The 16,649-nt window shown below is 44.7% G+C and overlaps 1 protein-coding gene and 1 long non-coding RNA gene across 2 annotated transcripts; both read left to right on the forward strand.

Moving 5' to 3' along the window:
- Positions 1-535: 535 nt before the first annotated feature.
- Positions 536-7,863, forward strand: LOC144129999 (uncharacterized). Its single transcript, XM_077664048.1, has 6 exons — positions 536-643; positions 1,481-1,580; positions 4,675-4,769; positions 4,853-4,963; positions 6,158-6,202; positions 7,714-7,863. The coding sequence occupies exons 1-6, from the start codon at positions 599-601 to the stop codon at positions 7,861-7,863; spliced, it is 546 nt and encodes a 181-aa protein (XP_077520174.1). The 5' UTR covers positions 536-598.
- Positions 7,864-12,050: 4,187 nt separating this feature from the next.
- On the forward strand, positions 12,051-13,887 carry LOC144130000 (uncharacterized). The gene is made up of 3 exons (XR_013313931.1): positions 12,051-12,317; positions 13,291-13,343; positions 13,879-13,887. It is a non-coding gene; the product is annotated as an uncharacterized LOC144130000 (long non-coding RNA).
- The last annotated feature ends 2,762 nt before the right edge of the window (positions 13,888-16,649 follow it).

Genomic DNA, 16,649 nt, shown 5'->3' on the forward strand with positions numbered 1-16,649 from the left:
CAGTGACACCATCACATCCCGGAGCAGCAGACTGCATTGAGGAAACAATTTCAAGGAGCGCCGACATGTCTACCTCGGTATAGTCCCAGCTGGAGGTGAATGTGAATAAAGGTTCCGGTCTTTGCGTCTGAAAATATAAAGCCGGACACTGAACGACGCTTTACATGTTTCTTAGCCTTCTGAGGAGACAACACTACTCACTTTATATGGTTGGAGGCCGGAGAATCTCACTGTGCTCCGTGAATCCACAGTAGCTGTTGTTGTTTTTGTTGCCTGTTGCCTCAAATCTACAGTATTTCGTGAATTCACGTCATCAACTTCGCGCATGAAGTCCGGCATATTTCCCAACATTTATTTCAACCGTGGGTTTTCATCTCCTTCCCATTTTTTCAATCGAACGATTTCGAAAAAGAATTCTTGAAAAATCGGTTCTACATTATGGCCCTTTATCGCACTGCCATCCGCGCTCCAGAGTTTCGTTCGCGTGGTCAGAAGAAGAAGAAGAAGAATCGAACCACAGAAGAAGACGTGGGAGTGTCCCAAGGTAGCCTTGTGAGCTGAAGCTGAGACAAAAGTGCGAGGACGACACAGTCTACTGATGAGCAGGGCGATCACTCTTAACTTTATAGTCGTCGTCTGTCTTGTAAGTAGTACGCGCTTGTTCTCCGAAAGCGCATTGCACGCAGCACGCTACCTTAAATGTGGTGACATTGCTCCCAGCTGGCCTCATGATCGGTCATCTGTAGTTGATTGTGTGGAATTTTTAGCGCCAGTGAGACCTGTTGGCAAGAATATACATATATCAACATAGACTGTAGGTAAATGAAGAATTAAATCCGGTGGCACAACACCACTTCGCTTTCTGAAACATCAGGTTCTTGTTTTGCAGAGTATGAATAATATACGCGTATTTTTCTGCAGAATTCTTGATCGGTCACATCTGACAGCCAGTAGGATGAAACTCAGGACAGAATATTTCTTGCAGGCAAAGTATCATCAAGAATAGACTAGTGTCGGTACGCTGAAGAACCGGAGTTTCTCAATTCTCAAATATTTGTCTTGAAATGATTTTCTCTGGCTCTGGAAAAGTGGGCACTAATTGCACAGATTTTCGGAAAAGACAACTCGCCAAAGAAAGGCCAGTGCTGAGTCTCACGTCAAGGCATGACGCTCGGCTGTGTCGCAAAAAATGGGAAAGTCTGCCAAACTTCACTGACGCAGATCATCCAATATCTTCGTTTTCTTGCAGTGAGTGCCTTTACCCGAGGGTGGTTCTCAGCGTAATCTCAATTACAAGTGATGTCTTCGCGTCAGTCGCGAACACAGCTGTCAATGTCACTTGGAACAGTACGAAATTCGTTAATTAGTTGAGGATTTAAGCAGAAGGCCCTCATTTATAATATAGTGCCCTAAATTTAAATGTGCACAAAGATGGAGAAGTTTGTGGTCTTTTGATTGCCTAGTTTCCTTTCTTTTCCAGTGCACCAACTGCTTTTCAGTGCTTGAGAATTCCCAGTCCCTGGCCCAAGGGAATCGCCTGATGGTCAGCGTGAGAAGGGAGACGGAGAATAATATTCATGGTGAGCCTGTCCACTCTATCTCTTGTTTTGCGAGAACATTACGAGAGCCATGAGGGCGAAAACTGTCCGCCGTCTGGCGTCGGCGTCTGTAATATCTCCACCCGCCACCTGCAGGTGGCAGATAATGTTTAGGGGTAGTTCCCTCTTTTTGTTGTCTATTTCGACGAGTTACATACACTGGAGAGGTTGCTTTGCCAGCAAGCTTCTCGAAAGCGCATGTATTTTGGCGCGATGTAGCCAAAATTTGTTGGGCCACAGCGCCGAGGGTAACCGCGTGTTACAAATTCTAGAACTGATACGGATATTACTTACAGCAGCATACACGCCTCTCAATAATAAAGGAGCCTAAAAGAAGGCGTTTTCTTGAAGCTTGATGATCTATGCATGAACCAATCGAAACCAAAGTTCCTGCACTGTATTTCTTTCTGTGGCTAGATTTCTCGCACGGCCAGTTTTCATCTTAATGCTTGTGGTTTAATTTTCCCCGATTGATTTCATGGGCCATGCACCATTGTCAAAACCTTTCCGTCAAGCTGAAGTATAAAGGTGCAGGGAATAGCTGCGGCGTGCAGCAAAGTATTCAATGGGGGGGTGGGGGGAAGCCCCTCTCTTTCCTTATATATATGCTTGCACGCCGCAGCTATTAGCCCTGCACCTTTATACTTCAGCTTAATTGTCGGAAAGGTTTTGGCGGATCCAAAGAGGGACGCCCCTATCCTGAGCGACCTCTTCTTGGCCATGCGTGACAGAGAAGTAAGCACAAAGATTGCAAATTCACCGGTACTAAAGATATTCAGATATGTCGATGATTATCTAATTTTTCTCGACTGCCCAGGCAATGCTTTCATGACTGAAGTTTCCAAGGTTCTAGGCATTTTTAGGGAGTCTTTTCATCCCCTCGTTTTATCGCATGAAGTTCCAGAAAATAGCTGTCTTCGCTTTCTTGAACTTAAGCTGCACTTCTTACCCGATCACGTATGCTGGATCTTCGAACCAAGGGCCAATAAGCCACTTTTACCGTATGAGTCAGCTCATTCGAAATTGGTCAAGAGAAACATAATCCAGGCCACCTTCAATAACGCATTACTCAAGTCCTGCGCGCACAGTCTTGAAAGCAGTTTCTTTAACCAAGCGCAGAGGCTTCTCAGCTCTGGGTACCCGGCCCTACTCCTATCCTCAGTTGCTCAAAAAATGTTGAAAACGAGGCAAGGAAAGAGCCTAACCTCAAGGGAAGGCCAGAGTCGCAATAAAAAGGTAGCTGTAATCCCCTACATCCACCAACTGTCGCACAACCTAAAAAGAATTGGAAAAAGGGCAGGAGTAGACGTTATTTTCTCTGCTCCTCACCGGCTTTCTAGACTCTGCAGGAAGGTCAACGGCTCTGGGGAAAAAGTTCCAGACTGCACAATTAAGCATCGGGATCCGTTCGTAGCATGCTCGTCGGGTGTCGTCTATTCGATTCCTTTACCCTGCGGCAGGAAGTACGTCGGCCAAACAGGCCGATGTATCAATAAGCGGTTACTGGAGCATAAAGCTAATGCTGAGGATAAAAGGTCCGGTAATTTGGCCATACACTGCCGTGATTGCAGTCCTTGCCGACGCGTCTCCCCCACTTTCAAGGAAACAGATATTTTGGCAAAAAACTTAAATCAACTGACTCGAGAAATCATTGAAGCAGCCACTATTACCAAGCTAAAAGATGAGTGCGTTAGCACACCATCAGTTGCATTGTTAGACAAAGAGTGTTCATTCCTCTCTGCTTTGATTTGATTCAGTGTATTCTTTTCGTGTCATTCCGTGATGATTTTTTTGCGCCCTCTTTTTTTGCGATGTTTTCCTTTTTAAACTCTTCTGTTTTCTTCTCTGTTATGTTTTATCGCCCACACGTTTTTTACGATTCTTTGCTTGTTTTTAGAGATCTGTTGTCTGTTCAATGTCAGATTTTAGTGACCACCTTTTCTGCTTGTATTCTTTCGCGTCGGCTTCTTGGGTTTTTGCTTGTATCTGTTTTAACGCCTTTAGTTTCCGTCATCTTTTAGCTGTGCCGAATCTTTTACTCTCCCGCAGGTTTTTCCTGCACCTTTTATGCCTGTTTGTTCAGTTTTTAGTGCCTTCATCTGTTACCTTTCATCGTCAGTCGTTTAGCCGTGTTGGTTGTTGGCTTCTTCGGGATCTTTTGGTACTTTTTGGAATTGTTTCTTACGTTCCCTGCCTTTGCTCCCCCCGTTGGTTCTTTCTCTTCTTTTCTTTTTTCTTTTCTCTTTTTTTTCTTTTTTCTTTTTTTCTTTTTTTCTTTTTTCTTTTTTCTTTTTTCTTTTCTTGCTTGTTTTGGCTGCGTTGTTGGTTATCAGTGGCGATAAGAATAGTTGGTCTATGTGTTGGCTCTTTCCATGCTCCCACCTGGCTGTGTTGTGCGCGTGCGCATCATTCCCTCCAATTCTGTATAAAAGGCGCGGATCGGCCCCCTTCCGAAATAAAAGTTGTTAGTTAGCGCAGGTGTGTGTCCTTCTTGTTCTGGTCCTTTGTCTGCAAGCGCTGTGTTCTCAAGATGTACCCCAACCAACTCGCCCAGCAACAAACCTTGCTCTACCTGAAAACCGTGGCAGGTGTTGTTTAATGGTATTCTCCTCCCCCTTTCGTAGGGAAGAGATGTAGAGGCCGGACTAATAATGACGCACCAAGAATGAATTAAAGAAGCGACTACGCAAGGACAACAAAGTGAATAAGAACAGAATAAAACTTCGAATAGAACACAATGGGAGTAGAATCAGAATTTGAATTTACTGGTGAGCGAAAGACAGTAGAATAAGAATTGGAATAGATTGCCAAGCGAAAGAAAAATGACGTCGCAATTCCTCCGCATCAGTCCGATCGGCCGCGACTAATCTTTTAATGGTAACCCTACGTAATTCTCTGTCGCCCTAGACTATTCTAACACAGGGCTAGTTATTTGTTCTGACCGATACAATCCCTGCTCAAGTCCAATACGATTATTTATCATACATGTTTGCTGTAGACGAGACGCTCGTGTTAATGCTCTGCTTGTGGTGCCTTCTAACGCAAATTATATGATGGCTTGTTTTCTTGATTACAGGCCTGGCAGCAGTGGCTGCCCTGCTATACGTAACCATATTCTCCACCACACTCAGCTGCATCTCCGACGTGGTGTTCATCTGCTTCCAATGCACCGTGAGGAATAACAAAGGACGACAATGCTAGGTGCAAAACGCCCTTCTTCTTATCCAATTTTTCGTCTTCAAACTTTTTTTCAGGGAAACCAGTACTGCTTCAGAGCTTTCTTGGTCTGGAATGCAATCGACATCTTCATCACCCTCGTGTGCGATATTGCGTTGTACTACGTGGTTCGATCTGTAACTGACGAGGTAAGTTTTGCTTGTGAAATTAGCAGTAGGAAAAGATGACATTGCATTTTTGTACACTACACGGGCGTTCAATTCGCGCGAACATTTTTAGATTTTTTTTCTTCACTGTGGTACGATTTGCCTTGCAGTCTTTCATGAACATCCATATCTTTGAACACTAAACGTCCATTCTTAAACGACTGCCTAATGCTGTGAGTAACCAGCCTCACAACCCATGAACGACACAGCTGCGAAACTGCAGCACGGCTCTGCTCTCACATAACAGAGAATGCAACTGTGGCCGGTAATCGCCGCTTCCTGCGTTAATTAAGCTTCAGTCGAAGTCGTGTGCCCAACAGCAAAAAAAAAAAAGAGTTGACGCTTCTGAACATTATTAAAACACGAAGTTCAGAACGTTTCATTGAAAACACACCAATGTGTGAGACACAGGAGTACACAGAATCCTTTCGGCATGCTTATAATGCTCCTGAGCATTCGAATGAGCAGGCTTTCCATATTAGTTTCGGCGCGACATTATGTATAATATTTAGCATAAAATTTGGTCTTCCTTAATATCACTTTGTGCCTCGTTTGTTACACTTGTGTGAGTAAAATATCGGATTCAGCTTAAATAGTGTAAACATGCTGTCACGTTCTTTGCGTCTCGAATATTTCACTCACTCTCACTTAATCGGACCACAAAAATAAATGCAGTAATACACCTTGCGGTGCCTAAGGCCCAGCTCACGGTGTCATTCTGTCAACGTCTGTTTATTTTCTTCATTTTGCCATCCAGAGAAAATTTTTGGGGATTGAGGATATCGAGCAAATATTTAATATTTTAAGTTTCTTGCGATTTCTTCACAGCAAAAAAAAAAAAGTCCTTCACAGTCTAGATACTGTGAAGAAATTGCGGCTCTAGGACTTATTAGTGTAGGGAAGGGGGAGACACTCTACGACTTAATTCTGTCTGTTTTTTCGAGTACTTGAATGAGTTCCAACAGTAATGATCAGTCGCTGATCTTAATTTTGGTGATCGTGAAACAGCGCTAGCCCTGCATACTTAGAGGGTCAATAAGGTTACTGGACCACATTAATTCTAGCGACATGCATCAGCGTTTCCAATGTCGCATTGATACACTTTGTAAGAAAAATTGAGTTACTGTTTGTGCGGATTAACTTACACATTTTTTTTTCCTTTTCCCCGTTGAAAAGGGATACAGGGCATTGAAAAGCGCCACAGAGACAATACAGGAGGAAGTAAGCATGAAACCTTTATTCATCCCCTGCAATTGTACACTTACTTCACAAGTTGAATGACTCTACATTTCTTGAATTTTACGCTGCCTGAAATGTGTTTATAATTTGGCTATAGAGTTCCTGCAGGTCCAAGAAATCAGCCAACTCAGATCTTATTTGCGTGATGAAATTCTAACTGCTGTCGTAATGCTCATGTAAGCTTCCAGTAATGTTAACAAACCTAACTTGTTAGCATACGAAAAAGAAGTGGCTGCGAACAGTGCCCCTTCATCATTCTTCTCTTTCTGCTGAATGCGCTATTATTTTCATTGGGACACCTTACAAGTTTCCCGAAACCAGGAAGCCACAAGTTAGATTTTGTTGTGGCCTGAACGAGAAACCTGGTGTTTAGACGTTCACTGCATATAGGCCACATTCACAACAGCAGAACTCTGCCCTTGGTTGCTTGCTGCAAGCTAAGACTGCGGCAAAATTAGTCTTTTCGTGGCGCTATACTTTTGTACACTTTTTTTTTTTTTTTGGGGGGGGGGGGGGGGGGGCACCCGTACGGGTCTTAAGTTGGTTAAGCATCTTTGAAACTTGGAAAGAATCCACCTTGGCGCAAGTAAAACCACACACACAAAGGAAAGACAAGGAGACAACGGACAGGCGCCAACTTCCAGCTGTTTATTACTCAAGAAAACCACACAGATAAATAGTGTCAGGATACGCCCACTTTTTTTCACTCCATGTGCCTATCACAGCCATAACCTATCACCCTGCATTATCAGTTTTTGCACAGAAAATTGTACTCTGCCGCATACAAATTCACTGACTGATACATTCTTCTTACAGCAGAATACCACATACCTTTTTGGTAACATTGTGGCTGTTAGATCCTTGCAAAGGATCACCTCACACAGAGATAAATTTTGCGAGAGTGCCAAATAAATTGATCTCGAATATGTGGATGTGTAGCTGAATTCAGATAAGATTTTGGCAAGCAAGTTTGATTCCTGATTTAATGTGGCCTGCGCGTAGGAACTCAGAGCAGCCATTGAAGACAAAAAACGATCGTTTGGGATAATAACAACTTGCTTTAAATTAAGAGAAGTTTTGGTATTAATAAACAATTGAGAAAATTTGTTATTCACAAAACTTTCCTTGATCCTACGGCCATTTCAATCGAGAATACCTGAGTAAATGGTAATGGACAAATTGCCATATATTCGCGTCTTTTGGAAATAATGCTACAATGAGGAAAGTGAAAACAAACTCGCCAGAGTTGCTATCGCCCAGCCCAAACGGCTGGTACTTGGTTACGTTGGTGAAACTTTGTGCAGTAAGGCAGTAGAAAGAAGTTGTGCAAGAAAATCATTATGAAATTACCCTGCAGTAATATTGTGGCACGCGGAAGTGGAACACCTGTGCAGTTTGCCTTGAAACCGTTTAGTTGTTTAGCGTCAATCATTTGCCTTCCACAAGGACTTAATACGCATTTTTTTTTCTTTTCTTCTTCTTTATTATTAAAGACTACAACTTCACCGTGGGACTATTCGCAAGTCAACTCTTTAAACAATTTCCCTTCAGCTCGCGGCGAAGTCAGTTCGGTAAGGCATGTCGCTCAGCAGCTAATGTTTCTTTATCGGGCTAAGAAAATGTTCCAGTCGCTTGTAACATAGCTGCCTCTTTTCTCGCAGGAAGAAACATCGACTCTCGTCGTCGTTACAAAGAAAGTGGTGTACCCTAAAAAGGTTCTGGCCTTTGCAGAGGTTCGTACGACATATATCTTCACGTTAACCATGAGACGTCTTAAGCACTCCATTCGGAGTGTCCTCAGCTAATTTTCCGGGCAGAAAAAAGCAAAAGAAGACTCATAGCAGTTCCAGCTCTAAATACACGCGCATTATAGCCGGATGAAAAGGAGGCACTCCAGCCAATGACGTCGGCTGATTTTCATGACGCCACGCAAGCAGGCCTAAGGCGATTAACCTCGACGTCATGCGAATCGGTCGCCCTCATTGGCAGGAGGGTCTTTTTTGAGGCGCATTTGTCGCTTTGTTGTTTAGATGTATCGAATTATATTATATTCACTTTGCATGTACGTAAAGAACAACAACAATAAAATATTCGACTCCCCTTGCTGTGCTCAGCTTATGTACTATTGCGCAGTTCTTGTCCATGAAATAATGAAGATCGACTGTAGTGTGAAGCTGCGTTTTGGTACAGAGAGGCTGTTTTGCACACGCTTAGCAAGGCGACAAGAGAGGCCAGTCGGTATTGCAATGCTATATTCGAATGCGCTGAGTGGCGACAAGGACGAAACAAGACAACGTCACGTCCAATCGTCGCACTTCGTCCTTGTCTCCGCTCGACGCATTCAAGCAAAAGAGCATTGCATACGGTCTCGTGGCGGTGCACTGCTGCCGCCTTATTTAATAACCCATTGTTTGCTTAACGCTACAGTTTTATCATGTGTCCACTGAAAAACAGCTCTACCCTTGTTGTTGCAGACTGTCCACCCAAAGCCGTCGATGTCGCACATTTTCTTGCTGGCTGTATTCAAGGTAAGTGGCAAGGTTTGAAACTTTCTAGTTCATTTGCCATCTTTTTCCGTTGGCGTCACTACCGGTTCTCCTGTTCTTACGCTACGGCAGAAGGATCAGCAGTACTACACAAAAAGCCAACAATGCATTAATAACAGTATACACAGACTTCGGTACAGAAAAGTGATATCTTTACTTACATTCAAGAGCAACGCACTGTATACTATAAACAAAAACGTAGCAAATGGACGGGACGAAGAAGGGCGAAGACAGGACGGTTGCTACATTTACAACTGAATAGTGTGAAATGAGACGGTAAACCGCACCCCATCTCGGAGCAATAACACCCCCTAAATACCAGTATGAGAACTGAGGCGCATAGGAAATGCAGTACATTGTGGGTTCTGTGGTCAGTAAGCTTCTGCAACTGCTTACACTCCCGGTGTGGCGCAGGTGATGGTGCTAGCAATGTTCCAGCAATACACTGACCACGAGGAATTTGGCAGCAGCAGCCACCTGCAAGACGCCAGCACCTCGTCCCTTTCGCGCATCGCAGCGTGGAAGGCCCTCTACGAGCAGCACCGGTCCACAATGCAGTCCATCAAGGAACGTACGCTCGACGTGCAGGCCAGCAGCGTCGCTGAGGAGGCGCAGCCTTTTTGTGCGGACCTGGATGAAGAGGACCGGCCAGGCTTCGTTGTGCCTGGTGCAGACCACGAGACCCGCGGCTCGTCCGAACCTCGCGTCGACAATAGCGTCCAGCCACATCAAGCTTCGAATAAGCTGGCAGAACAGCCCGGCGGAAAGGATACAGGTGTTTTACCTGTACAGCTGAATGATAGCTTAGAGACGCCCGCGCTGGCAGGACCTGCTAGCGGCGTGCCTGTCAAGCCAGGTGCCAGTGACCTGCTTGAAGGCAGCGGCATGCGGAGAACGGAAGCTGGCGAATCTGGTGAATCCTCCGAGTCTAGTGAAACGTGGACGGCTCCGGAGACACTGAAAAGTGGCGTGCTCCCTCCGGCTGTTCCTGACAACAGAATGGAGGAGACTATTGAGCATCGTGATGGAAAGCCAGGAGGGGAACCCGCCTGGCGGTTTACCGGAGTGCCCTTGCTCGTCCGAATCTGTTCGTGGGCAAGCGATAAAGAAGTTCAGCTCTTCGAAGTTCATGACTGCGGAGAACACCGCCGGAGATGAACTGATACCTCCAGTGGAAGAGCATCCAGTGGAGGGCATGGAGTGTTTAGCCGAAAATTGTTATGCGTGGCACTCTTGGTGCTAACAGCACTTGTATGTTTTACATGACGTACGTTATTTAAATTTTGTGCAACTTCTGCTGTTTTACGAGGTGATAGTATATGGGTGCATTCAATATACTCCTACTGCAGTTCAGGACTTTTCCAGTAAAGGAGCCGTGCTTGTGCTTTCATGCGGCACGCGCGAATAAGATGTTAGCAGAGCCAATGACACTAGTTATTCTTTGTGCAGATTCCCAGAAATTTTCTGCTTGTGATAACGTATCGTAATGTGGGCATTCTTTTCAGCGTGACGGATGAAATAGTTGTCCTTTAAAAATGCAAGCTTGTGTTCGCATGCCTTTCTTTTTGTCCCGGTAGACACCTTGGGGAAATTGAAACATTGGGCTACCCAAAGAGGGAGAGAGAGAAATGAGAGAATGATGTAGGTTGGGCACCTGTTCTTGTGCATTATTACTACTGACAACCAGAGACATGACTGGTCGAGGAAGCATTATGTATGAGCGCGGCATTTATGACCAGGTTGGCGATAGTTTTTTTTTTAATATAACAGTATTTTTTGCGCTTACGTTTCACACATATACTCATAAGAATTTGTAAGGTAAGAAGGTAAAAAAATGTACACACGATCTAACAACTGAATGAAACATTGGCAGCACAGGAACACTGAGTTACAACCGACCTAAATGCCATGTCCGCGGGAACATATGCCCGAAAAATTCGTGTCTCTATGCGCTCGGCTATAACAACAGTATTCTTTATTGCCCTTTTCTTTTTCATGAGTACATTTTCCACCATACCTAAGCATGCATACAGTGCTTGTGGATGGGTAGTCAGGTCAGCAGGAACGGACGGGCAAGCATGCGCTATACTAAGATGCATTCAGAACAGCAAGACCCATTGAGGGTTTAACAAAATTTCGAAACAATTTATAACAAAATCGAAGCCAAAACAAGAGAAAAAATTATAAAGAAAAGGCACTTTTAAACGCTAACAGTCAATATTTTATAATACTATCTATGAGCTCATCTGCTTGTAGTCTGCTATTCGAAGGTGTTTATCCACGGTTCGTCGTCGTCAGAATGAGCCATGACACGTCGTTTATTTAGTTTTATTTATAGCAGGCACCGACTGTTCTGTCAAAGAGTCTGAAAAAATTCAGCGACTGATTACGTATGTGGAACTGAACGTGCCGATGTTGCGTCTTGGTTATGAGATGAACAAGGGTGTTGGAAGGCTCCGGAGTAATTTAGACCTTCTGGGAGATTTAACAGGCGCTGGCTTTGCCCTGTGCACAGGGGTTTGTACATTTCACTCGTATCTAAAAGTCTGGGAGCCGGGATGATTCGATAATGGGGCCTCATGCTTAGCAGCAGAACGCTTTAGCAACTGCGCCATAGTGGTGGGTCATTGAGGACAGGTATTACCAACACAAACGAGCAAAGAGGGATCTTTTCATAAGGTGTGACGAAGGTGATGAAAAGAACAAACAAAGGGGCAACGCTTACGAACAAGGATATTTACTTCACCATCACCCATTTTAATGACCACAGCTCAGCCTTCTGGGTTATACTTTTCTAATATCTTTTTTTTAACCGTGTGTGCTGATTTTTCTTCAGTTCTGCTCCTTTTGATTTCTATTCTTGAAAATGATGTCATGTTTCAGCCGCAGCCATCCAATTCTTGACCGATCACCCAGCTTAAGCACGTGCTAAATCATTGCGTGATTAGACAGCAAAAACAACGCTTTATTAGATTTCGCGCCTGCTTCGTTACTCCGAACCCCGCCCCCCCCCCCCCCCCCGTACGCCCTTCTAATTTCAGTATTGGGCTTAGGTACTCTGCCCGCTTCCTTTTTTGTTTAAATTTTAACATAAAGCCAATGAAATTGATCTCTTCCCGCATGGCTCATTCCTGAGAGCGATAGCGCTGCCTTAGTAAGAAAGAAGATCACGGCGGGATGGGGCTGAGGTAAAGAAGATGAAGAAGAAGAAGAAGATGATGAAGAAAATGCAGGAGAAGAAGATGATGAAGAAGAAGAAGATGAAGAAGAAGAAGAAGAGAATATGGGGCTGTGTTGAGGGGGCATTTCTGCGCGGAATGCTCGGACAGTAGTATCCCGTACAGGGAGCCTCAGTACGCGTTATCCCATGATGACGATTCTCGGGAAGACGTCCTCCGCGTCCAGAAAGGCCGCGGTATTGCCCAACGCCTCGCCCTCGCCCCACAAGATGCCCCCAGCTGCCCAGACAGCGCCCAAGTGGACGAAGAGTTACATCGCCTCCACCACCACGGCAGCGCCTGATTCCTCTACGGAGAGCGAAGGCAGCACGGGTAAGGATGTTTCCACTGCGGTGCTGTAAACCATATGCAGTGTGGCCAATGCTCACCGCAATCTCATAGCACGATCGTGAGGAATATTATGTATGCTGACCGCGTGAATTCCGCTTTAATGCTTTCGTGTAACTTAACCTAACGCAGTTAATATAATTTCGCACTCATTTCAGAAGCGGTAATGTGAAACTTCATTAGATAAACAAAACCATGTACTTTAGGCGATTGTGCGCTTCTTTCTTTAAAGAAATTTGTATACTGCGAAATATTTTAAACCACACAGAATGGTCCTTCATTCAGCAAGCGAGAAACAGCATCTGTGCGTGCCGATTACCCGCCGCGGTGGCTCAGTGGTTAGGCACTCGACTACTGATCCGGAGTTCCCGGGTTTCGAACCCGACCGCGGCGGCTGCATTTTTATGGAGGCAAAACGCTAAGGCGCCCGTGTGCTGTGCGATGTCAGTGCTTGTTAAAGATCCCCAGGTGGTTGAAATTATTCCGGAGCCCCACTACGGCACCTCTTTTTCCTTTCTTCTTTCACTCCCTTTTTTACCCCTTCCCTTCCGGCGCGGTTCAGGTGTCCGCCGATATATGAGAGATACTGCGCCATTTCGTTTCCCTAAAAACCAATTATTATTATTATCATTATCATCCCGATTACCCTCAAGAACATTGCGGTAAGGCGGCGACTAGTGTAAGAAGTCAAAATAATACCACAATATACAACTACTGAAACTGTTTACTTAGCCTTGTCAGCAGTAACGGCACAATTAATAGAACCACCCTTCAAACTCTTCGCATATGTACGACAAAAAGTTTAAAAGCCCGGCCCTAGCATATAGCGCAGCCTGCTGAGTTTGCTGCTTGAGTCAATTTTAATAGCTGCAATAAAAACAATATTCGTACCTGTTGAGGAACCCGAGATCTTTAGTCCTTATTAAACTTGCTCGCTCAAACGCTGGTCCTCTTGCAGACGGGAGGGAAAGCGTCACCAAACTTATCATCGGCTTGCTTCTCTTCGCTATCGTAAGTATAGAAATTCTACGCGCCGTTTCTTGAAGATTACTAACATATTCGCATGCATTTTTTTAAAACGACTGATCCGTGGCTCGTTGTTTCCGGCTTATCGACACTATGCGCAAGCAACTGCCAAGTAAACACAAAAAGACGCCTGTGAAATAACGCAATAATGGCGAAAAGGTGACCGTGATGCATGCGAGGCGTCTCACCGCATCGCACATCCGCCTGCGAGTCATGCTTTGGTGTCTACTCATTAGTCGCGAAGACACAGTGCTAATAAAAGCGTTGTCACTGCCTTTTGTACTTGCACAGGGTACGCCATTTTATGGCAGCTCCCCAAAAGGTAACACTTTGAAACAGGGGTGCCTTGCCCGCCTGCATGGGGAATAGGAGGCAGTCACAACAATGAAATGGCTTCCTCAGGTCTGTGAATGCACATGAACCGAGTGCTTCGTATCTCTGAACGGAGCTCACAAAATATGATGTGACATCGCCTGAATCTCACACCGATGCTCACCCGAGGTTGTTTTTTTTTTTTTAGGGACCATGAACAGTAAGTGCACACGCCCATTTGTAATGGAAAGTCTCAATAGGGTTTAATTCAGGAGACGGCCTCAGCCCATTGGAAGCACCTCTGCCGGCGATTTCAAATAAGCTGTAATGCTGTGTGACATTCTAACGGCCACGAAGAGATTGAAAGGCCATGTGCGGAAAGAAAGGTAATGACGATGCCGACTCCATCGCGCTGGGCTATCAAGCGACTCGCAGTTCGCACAGGACCTGTGACTGGAACCCGTCCATCGTCAAGGCCTGTACTCGTAACAACATTGTCAGAACCCGGTAAGGAACGCAGGTTCTGTATTTCTTTTCAGTTAATTATATTTAATCCGGAGCCCTCCACTGCGGCGCCTGTCCACCTTCCTTAATTTTCTTCTGCATCGATCCCGGGTTCGAACCGACGCGGCGGCTGCGTTTTTATGGAGGAAAAGCGCTAATGCGCCCGTGTGCTGTGCGATGTCAGTGCACGTTAAAGATACCCAGGTGGTCGAAATTATTCCGGAGCCCTCCACTACGGCACCTCTTTCTTCCTTTCTTCTTTCACTCCCTCCTTTATCTCTTCCCTTACGGCGCTGTTCAGGTGTCCAACGATATATGAGACAGATACTGCGCCATTTCCTTTCCCCAAAAACCAATTATTATTATTATTATTATTATTATTATTATTATTATTATTATTATTATTATTATTATTATTATTATTATTATTATTATTATTATTATTATTATTATTATTATTATTATTATTATTATTATTATCGATCCTTTCCTCATAACCAATTTTAGTTTTGATTTCGTTTTTAGAGGTGGTTTTAAAGGGCCGGTGATTGTAAAGTGATCCAGACACTAAGCCACGCACGCAGGCGTGACTCTCCGAGCACCAGTCGCTTTCATCACCCCCTTTATTCGATGTCGGGTTACCTTCGTGGTTGGTTGTTATACTTGTCGCAACTCCACAGGCTTAGCCGAGTGACTGGTTAACACCTTCTCAAATTGATTTCTTCTTTTCACTTTTAGCGCGATAGCGTTAAAGGCCCCGTTCACCAGAAAATCCGGTGTCGGTGTTGTCAGCGAAACATCGCGGGAATGGCCCTGGCAGGTGGTCCTCAGAGAGCAACCTAGGAGGCAGATGGGCCACCTAGGTCACGTGATCTTGTGACGTCATCACAACCTGCCCTAATGATTGGTCGCTCGGGGAGGGCAAGTTGGGTCACACAAGGCCCACTAGTGGCAGCACCTCATCAGCAGAATTATTAATAAGGTTGTATAAATGATTGAGGCTATATATATTTTCAGGCGTGAGAACTTCTCTTCATCGTACGATGTTTGGCTACTGGCGACGTGTCGATATTGGCATCCTGATTGCCTTGCTCAGACAGCTTTTGAATCTTATGATCGATTCCAGCTCACTTGTGCGAATTCCAGATTTTTTTTCTGTGTATTCACGTCTTCACGGGATTTTCTTGTTTGTCATCGCAGGACGCCAAGGTCGTTCTCTCTTTTCTGGCCAGAAGTGGCTTCTGGCTGCTCGTGGGGACGTTCATTCTCAGATGCTTTGAGTCGTTATTCATTGCTTGCGATAACAGCTACTGGAGCGCCAGATCAGCGAACGTACGTATGGTGTGCGGTAACACGGAAGAACCATAAACTTACAGCGACGGTCAGGCAAATGGGATGAATGGGTTAATGAATAGATGAATTGGCTAACACATGAACGGACGGACTGAAAGCGGGATGAAAAACTCTTGAACGATCCTTGGTGGATCGGGCTGAATGCGTTAGCGTGTTCTGTTTGCATGCCGCACACACTGATTGCTCTTTTTGTATAGTGGTGGTATACTAAGGTTCGTTATATGTCCGAGGTTGAGACAGTTCGTTATATGCGAGGTCGGCACTTCAAAGCTCGTTATATCTGAGGTAGCATACTAAAGTTCGTTATATCCGTGGTGGCCACGTGTGACGGCGCTATTTCCACCTGCGGCAGATCCTTCTGATGCTAATGCATTAATAAACAGTCTAATCAGCGCGCAAAAGTTCCTTTCCACAACTTTACACAGCATTTCGATAGAGCTCTCAGGTCCGTGCAGTCAGTTTGTTAACAGCAACGTACGCACCGTTATGCAACAAAGTTGGCATCAGAAAAAGTGTCTAGGGGTGAACACAAACAAGCGCGACGACAAAGTAATGGCGTATGCCCCCACCTTGCGTAAGCCTGCGGCTTGAGTAGCAGGGACGCAGTTTTGTATCAAACTTAATGATCAAAAAATGTCCAATGGGAGACGCTAGTTAGCATGTCAATTAGTTTTCCGCCTTTCCTTGCTCGTGATACCGTTGTACCAAAGGTCCAAATAGTCACTTATTTCTCATGACAATACAATACAATACAATACAATACAATGCAAATACAATGCAAATACAAATACAAGCGGCATTGCGGGTCTAATGAACGCATGCGGGCTTGTCTCAGGTTTCGATCTCTTTAAACTGCAGCGATGTTGTCAGGACTGCACGCTGGAACAGTGCAGCTAATGTTATAGAAGTTGTCGGGCCGGTTATACGTCGAAGTTATGCGTGTACACGTGCTGTCAAATGTTTATTGAAATGCGAATGTGAGAAAAAATGAATTTCTTTTGCATTCAAGGTGCGTTGTTCAAGATTTAATGATGCACTATGTAGTGTCCAGAGTAACAATTACGCTAACAACAATAACAATTGTTCCAGTATGCATTGGAAGGTGGCGGTGAAATGATTTTT

The sequence above is a fragment of the Amblyomma americanum genome, chromosome 4, assembly GCF_052857255.1.
Source record: "Amblyomma americanum isolate KBUSLIRL-KWMA chromosome 4, ASM5285725v1, whole genome shotgun sequence".
NCBI classification, from domain to species: Eukaryota; Metazoa; Arthropoda; class Arachnida; order Ixodida; family Ixodidae; genus Amblyomma; species Amblyomma americanum.

Bases quoted from the DNA above. Each gene is read 5' to 3' on its own strand.
- LOC144129999 (XM_077664048.1), top strand. From the start codon at position 599: ATGAGCAGGGCGATCACTCTTAACTTTATAGTCGTCGTCTGTCTT. The intron at 1,581-4,674 runs GTGAGCCTGTCC...TCTTGATTACAG, and splicing joins GACGGAGAATAATATTCATG to GCCTGGCAGCAGTGGCTGCC. The intron at 4,964-6,157 runs GTAAGTTTTGCT...CCCGTTGAAAAG, and splicing joins TTCGATCTGTAACTGACGAG to GGATACAGGGCATTGAAAAG.